Here is a 7034-nt window from a genome sequence, read left to right as displayed (position 1 = left end):
ACCCACTGAGCTACCCAGGCGCCCCCAAACAAAACTTTTGACATAGTTCTCTACTGTCCCAAGTTAAAAGTTTTGGGATTAGAACTGCAATAACTGTCTCTATAAATCACATACGGATTGTTTCATTCCCACTCGAAGGAAAGTATCATTTGCCATTAAAATTCTGTTTTAATATAAACACTCTTTCTCTCATACTCTATATTCTAAAAATCAGATAAACACTTACAAATATTCAAAATATTAAAAAAAAAACATTTATTTTTTGTCAGTGAATAATATTTATTGGTAAGCATATCAGACCAGAAAAGTCAATGCTGTCCAAGATCTCAGGAGTGCAGAGCTCGCCACTTGTCCAGAGGGCCGCGACTGGGAACGTATTGGACTCCACAGCCATCAGGGATGAGGCGCTTCTTAGCCACTTTGTCTTCAAATTCATTAGCGTTAAACTTGGTAAAGCCCCACTTCTTGGAGATATGGATCTTCTGGCGTCCAGGGAACTTGAACTTGGCCCTGCGTAAGGCTTCAATCACATGTTCCTTATTCTGAAGCTTGGTCCGGATGGACATGATGACTTGGCCAATGTGGACTCGGGCCACTGTGCCCTGGGGCTTTCCAAAGGCACCGCGCATACCCGTCTGGAGCCTGTCAGCCCCAGCACAGGACAGCATCTTGTTGATGCGGATGACATGGAAGGGATGAAGCCGCACTCGAATGTGAAAGCCATCCTTGCCGCAGCTTTTCACCATGTACTTGTTGGCACAGATTCGAGCGGCCTCCAGGGCTTCAGAGGAGAGCTGCTCGTATTCATCAGACACCATGTGGCCACAGAGTGGGAACTCGTCCACTTTCGCCTTCTTCCGACCCAGATCAAAGATACGGATCTTGGCATCAGGGACACCGCGGCAAAAACGAGACTTTGGATATGGCTTGTTTTTACAATACCGGTAACAGCGAGCTGGTCTGCGGCCCATGGCAACACCAGGAACCTCGGCCGCCGGCGACGAAGAGAAAGAGGCGCGCTCTCACACGCCTGCGCATGCGCCTTATATGCATTTGCCCATCTTCCCCTTTGGGAATCATAGAGTCCTGATGACGTCAAGAAGACGCTCTTTCTGGACATCCCACCATAGATACAGCGACACTCTATGCCTCTGTGGGTCCAACTTGGCACATGCGCAGAGCAGACAGTGGCTAGATATATTTTCGTGTTGCCATGTAACGAATTGGGCTTCGTCGCAATAGCCAGAGAAACACTTCCTGCTGTACCTCTTGGGCATAGGCTTTGTCTCAAGTATAAAAGACATACTTTCCGGGCGCCTGGGTGGCTCAGCGGGTTAAAGCCTCTGCCTTCGGCCCAGGTCATGATTCCAGGGTCCTGGGATCGAGCCCCGCATCAGGCTCTCTGCTCAGTGCAGAGCCTGCTTCTCTCTCTCTCTGCCTGCCTCTCTGCCTACTTGTGTTCTCTGTCAAATGAATAAATAAAATCTTAAAAAAAAAAAAAAAAAAGACATACTTTCAGTAGAGTTTAAATAAGGAAGGTATCTCCAGCTATGCAATATACTTTGTGTCTAGTTTGTCTAAATCAATTTTCCAGAACTCTTATTTCCCACCAGCATTTATAGAAGGATTGCTAGTTCTCAAAGAATATGTGGTTTCGGGCTCCTGGGTGGCTCAGTGGGTTAAGCCGCTGCCTTCGGCTCAGGTCATGATCTCAGAGTCCTGGGATCGAGTCCCGCATCGGGCTCTCTGCTCAGCAGAGAGCCTGCTTCCCTCTCTCTCTCTCTGCCTGCCTCTCCATCTACTTGTGATTTCTCGCTGTCAAATAAATAAATAAAATCTTTAAAAAAAAAAAAAAAAGAATATGTGGTTTCCTTCTTTAGGTAAAGTGGTTTCTTGGCATAGTCTGTCTGATAAGGTTCAAAAAGAGATGAGAATGAAAACATATTTATTGTATTTATTGCTTGATAATCGCTTTAGAAACATGAAACTTTAGCAGTTTTATTTGGCCATATGGAATGATCTTATCAAAACGGCATCCACAAAATTGAAATACCAATTGAATTTTTCAACTGAAGGCTATTTGCATTTTCAAGTGTTACAGCTGCTAGAAACTATAGAAGAGGAACTATGCCTTATTAATCTTTTACACTTGAGGATGAGTTTAATACTTTTCTCCTTCTGATATGAGATTTTGTAAGTCTCATGATTGGGATCGGAATGTGAGAAGGAGGAAAATGAAAGAAAAAGAATTTACGAATAATCTATAATCCCTACTTGAATTTTTATAGTTTTGTTTTGATTTCTTAATGCTGTTTCTTTTTTTTTTTTTTTTTTAGATTTTATTTATTTATTTGACAGAGTGAGATCACAAGCAGGCAGAGAGGCAGGCAGAGAGAGAGGAGGAAGCAGGCTCCCTGCTGAGCAGAGAGCCCGATGCGGGGCTCGATCCCAGGACTCTGAGATCATGACCTGAGCCGAAGGCAGCGGCTTAACCCACTGAGCCACCCAGGCGCCACCTCTTAATGCTGTTTCACAAATCTATGACTCATGGAACAAAGTCCTTCCAATGTGAATATACTCCACTCATGCTTTCTCATTAAAAGGGACACAAATAGGGTCACTGGGTGGCTCAGTCAAGTAAGCATCTGACTTTTAATTTCAACTCAGGTCTTGATCTCAGGGTTCTGAGTTTTAAACCCCATGTCAGGCTCCATACCCATCACGGAACCTATTTTAAAAAAGTAAAATAAAAAGAGAAACAAATAGGTTGTGACAAAATAATTCCTATCTTTAAAGTGAGTAGGGTTTACAAAGTATCCATATCAGGATAGAAATATTAAAACTTCCAATTTAAAGAACATTTCTCTACTATATTAAAGCTTGCTTATTCTCCTTTCTTCCTTTATTTCTATATTACTATTCTTTTCAAATAGCTCTTATTTATTGTGTAAACCTGAATATGGAGAGAAAGCAGCAAGGAATGTTGTATTGCCCTCACTGAGCTTATAAAGTGTAGGGAAGGATTTGAAACTCCTCAAATAATATATCATCATATTATTAAGTACAAAATGTGCCAAAAAGGAAAAGCAGAGTGAGCCCTGAGAGCCTGGGATAAAGCCCTGAGCAAGCCTGAGGCATGGACAGGGACAACTTTATCAGGAAAGGTATTTCATATAGTGACTATGGTATGCAGGGCTTGGCATATGCAAAGACTCTGAAGCAGGCAAAAACTTGAACCATGGGGCGCCTGGGTGGCTCAGTGGTTAAGCCGCTGCCTTTGGCTCAGGTCATGATCTCAGGGTCATGGGATCGAGTCCCGCATCGGGCTCTCTGCTCAGCAGGGAGCCTGCTTCCTCCTCTCTCTCTGTCTCTGCCTGCCTCTCTGCCTACTTGTGATTTCTCTCTGTCAAATAAATAAATAAAATCTTTAAAAAAAAAAAAACTTGAACCATTTAAGGAACTAAAGTAACGTCAGTATGACCATGAGTGAGGGGATTAGTGGCATAATATGAGAACAGTGTAAGACAGGGGCCTTGTGTGTCATGCAGGGCTCATTTTACCAAATTAGGGATTCTGCTTTTTGTTTAAGACCACTGAAGAGCATTACACAGGTTTTATTACTCTTGTATATAATACAGTTAATATCTCTCTTTTTAAAAATCTATTTTATTACTCTTTTTTAAAGGCTTTATCTTTTTTATCACTCTTGTGTATAGTATGGTAAATATCATTCTTGTTGTATATAATATGGCCAATAGACTGGAAATGGATGTGGGAGGTTAGAAAGAAAAGCTTTGCAAGACCGAAGAAAAGAAATGAGGATAGTATAAGCATGCGTTTAATTAATCTTTAACTTTATAAACATGTTTGCATCTGTTTCTACTACTGCATACCTAGATTCTATCATTATTCTGGGGTAAAGGAGTCTGTGAGGTAAAAAGAATATATATAGCCAAACAGAGTTCATGTGCCATCTCACTCACTGACCCTTTTCTAGGTCATCCTTTGGGTTTTCAAACCCCTGGAATTCTCTAACCAAGAGATGTGTTATCAGGGTCTGTTTGCAAAATCCTTTTTCCTTAATCCAAAAGGTGACCAATCATGGCTTGCTGGAACTATACCAGTTTTAGCATTGAAGTCCTGTATCGTCCAAAACCCCTTAGTCCCAGGCAAAATGGTTGGTCACCCTGTCACATTTATGCATGGGGCCCCTCACAGTTGCAGGACAAAGTCAGAGGACAGGTAGAGAAGGTGAGAGCCAGACTGAAATACTCCACTTAAACTACTTTCCCTAGCCTTGTTAAGTATTGGGGGTGGGGCAAAAAATTCTAAAACTTGTCTGCTTTGAAGTTGCCTGAAATATAGTCAAGAAGATAATACATGGAAAATCAGATTTTTCTTATTTGCTAAATTTATTACTTTTGTAAGTACAGTAAAAATTTAGCAAAGGGAGACACTGGTGTCATATAAAATAGAGATGGATTAAAGAATGAGTAGAACATATGTAGGTGAAGGTAAGGAATAAGACAAGAAAGGGGCATGGCAATTACATAAGCCTGTTAAGTGCTGTGAAAACAAGAACCATGTCTTTTTGGCTCACTGCTTTGTCACCTGTTTTTGGTAAACCATGTGACCCATAATAATAAATGTTTGAATGAATACACAACACTGCTGAGGTGCGGTGGTGTGTTGGTAAATATTTAATAGCCTGCTCATTGGGGAGCAGGGGCGGAGAGAGGAAAATCACAACTTCCAGTGTTAACTAACCTCTGTGGTGTAAATACTCCATCATCAATTTCAGTCACCAATGTCGTATCAATGAAGACGATGATGGGAGCAGATGCACACATTCAGCTTTTGTCAGCCAGTATTAGCTGGCTTTAGCATGCCACCATTTAGCTGTGCATACCCAGGAAAAATAAAGATGACAAACTTGGCTAAAGCTAATAATGCATAATATTATGCATTATTAAATGCATTATTAAAATAAATTTGGGGATGGGTCAAAGAGATCATTTTCTAGGAATCCTTAGAAAGAAGGCAGGTAAATATGTTGAAGCTTGATGATTCAGCTTCGACTCTGAAAAATTCTTTCCTCCATGGTTTCTTTTTCCTATTCTGCAACTCCTATGTAAGAAGTCTGCAATATTCTGTACAGGCATACCTCAGAGATATTGGGAGATCAGTTCCAGACCACTGCCATAAAGTGAATATTGTAATAAAGTGACTCAAATTAATTTTTTGACTTCCCAGTGTATATAAAAGTTATGTTTACACTATACATTAATACAGTATACATATAGTGTATTATGGTGTACACTATACTATTAAGTGTACAATGGCATTATGTCTAAAAAAAAGTACACACCTTAATTTAATGATATTGCTAGGAAATGCTGACCATCATCTGGGCTTTAAATCTATCATCATCACTGATCAAAGCTAGCAATAGGAAATATAATAATAATGAAAAAAGTTTTCAGTATCCTAGGAATTACCAAAATGTGACACAGAGACACAAAGTGAACAATGCTATTGGAAAAATGGCACCAATAAACTTGCTCAGCACAAGGTTGCTGCAAACTTCTAATATATAAGAAAAGGTAATATCTGCGAAGCACAATACAATGAGGCACAATAAAACAATATATACCTGTACATTTTAATTAGGTGCCTTGTGCATCAAGGCAGACTTTATGTACTTGGAATTAATACTAGACAATCAAATTACTGCTTTCATGCAAAGACTGGAAAGGAATAGTTCTATGTATCAGTTCAATGCAGCACTTTCTTTCCTTCTTTAATATCACAAAGCAACCATTTCACAAAGAGCTAAACCTGGACTTTGTTCTGAAAGAAAATTATGCATTGAAGTTTATTATACTAATACTAATATACTGGTACTGACATGCACCCTGGATGTCCTCTCCTGCTGCTGAAATCATCTGCATTGTTGATCACCGATTCATTATGAAGTGTCTCATCACATGGTGTTGGATGGTATATTGTGATTAAAAGACATGTTCCTGCTTAGGCTCTCAATGAAGTGTGAAAGTTTCCACCAATGATGAACAGTCATTTTCATCTGTGTTTCGTAGTAACTTCACACTGGAAAGTGTAATCTCAAAATGTTTGATAGCCTAGATGAACAACTTGATATTTTCCTAGAGTTGTGTAATGAATGTAGGAATCATGGTTATGGCTGGCTTTTCTTCAAAGTCAGCTGATTGTGTCTATTGTCATGGCTAATGGGTGGTCATGCTGCCTGTCTTTCATGTACCTGTTTCACAATGGTCCCCTTATCTATTTGACAAATGCACATTTTCTAAATAGAAGTGTAGTCAGATGGGTTTTTTAGTCCCAAGTGTCTAATGAATGCATTTTCTTTTTTGGCTGGTACTTCATTTTGATTTTTTCTTTTGGGGAATCTTTATTTTTATTATTATTATTATTATTATTATTATTATTATTTTGGATATGGGAACTGAGTATGCATGCTTTGGTAGTACAGCACAAGTTTCCCCCAAATGAGTTATTTTTTTTATATTGTTCCAGAAAATTAGGGAAAAAATAGGTGAGGATGAATTCAGAGAGAAGTAACACATAAATACATGCATTAGAATTTGATTGGTTTTAGTTTGTAAATTTTTACTTGTTTAGGTTTCATACTTACACAAAATTTATAAACCACTTTAGTCAGTTTTATATAGTGAGCAATAAGAATTGATGCATAGTTTTTTAAATAAATATTTAAGTAATGTTATAACAGATATAATTTATAATAAAAATAATGAAGATGCTATAATAAAGCATAATAATAAAAGTGCTATACTAAAAATGACTCAGTACAAAGAATCTACATATGTATTTGAAATCCCTTTTCTCTTAAAAGATTTAGTCCAATCTGAAAATTCTGATCTTGGGTTGGGGTGCTATGGGTGAGGCTTGTCTTCCCATATATTGAGTGCGTGGGCTTCCTGTGTTTTATATTTAAGTACTGTCCATTTATTTAAGAGGGCTAATGTTGGGAGCAA

General features: G+C 38.9%; 1 protein-coding gene across 1 annotated transcript; it reads right to left on the bottom strand.

Annotated features, from left to right (window-relative positions):
* Positions 1 to 271: 271 nt before the first annotated feature.
* On the bottom strand, positions 272 to 1044 carry RPL10L (ribosomal protein L10 like). Its single transcript, XM_082733862.1, has one exon. The coding sequence runs from the start codon at positions 969 to 971 to the stop codon at positions 327 to 329; it is 645 nt and encodes a 214-aa protein (XP_082589988.1). The 5' UTR covers positions 972 to 1044; the 3' UTR covers positions 272 to 326.
* Between the last annotated feature and the right edge of the window lie 5990 nt (positions 1045 to 7034).

Source organism: Mustela nivalis, assembly GCF_964662115.1.
Source record: "Mustela nivalis genome assembly, chromosome: 6".
Classification (NCBI taxonomy): Eukaryota; Metazoa; Chordata; class Mammalia; order Carnivora; family Mustelidae; genus Mustela; species Mustela nivalis.
Note: the sequence above shows the minus strand (reverse complement) of the source record. Positions and strands in the feature narration are given on the sequence as shown.

Excerpts from the sequence above, each read along its gene's own strand:
- RPL10L (XM_082733862.1), bottom strand. The coding sequence starts at position 971 with ATGGGCCGCAGACCAGCTCGCTGTTACCGGTATTGTAAAAACAAGCCA.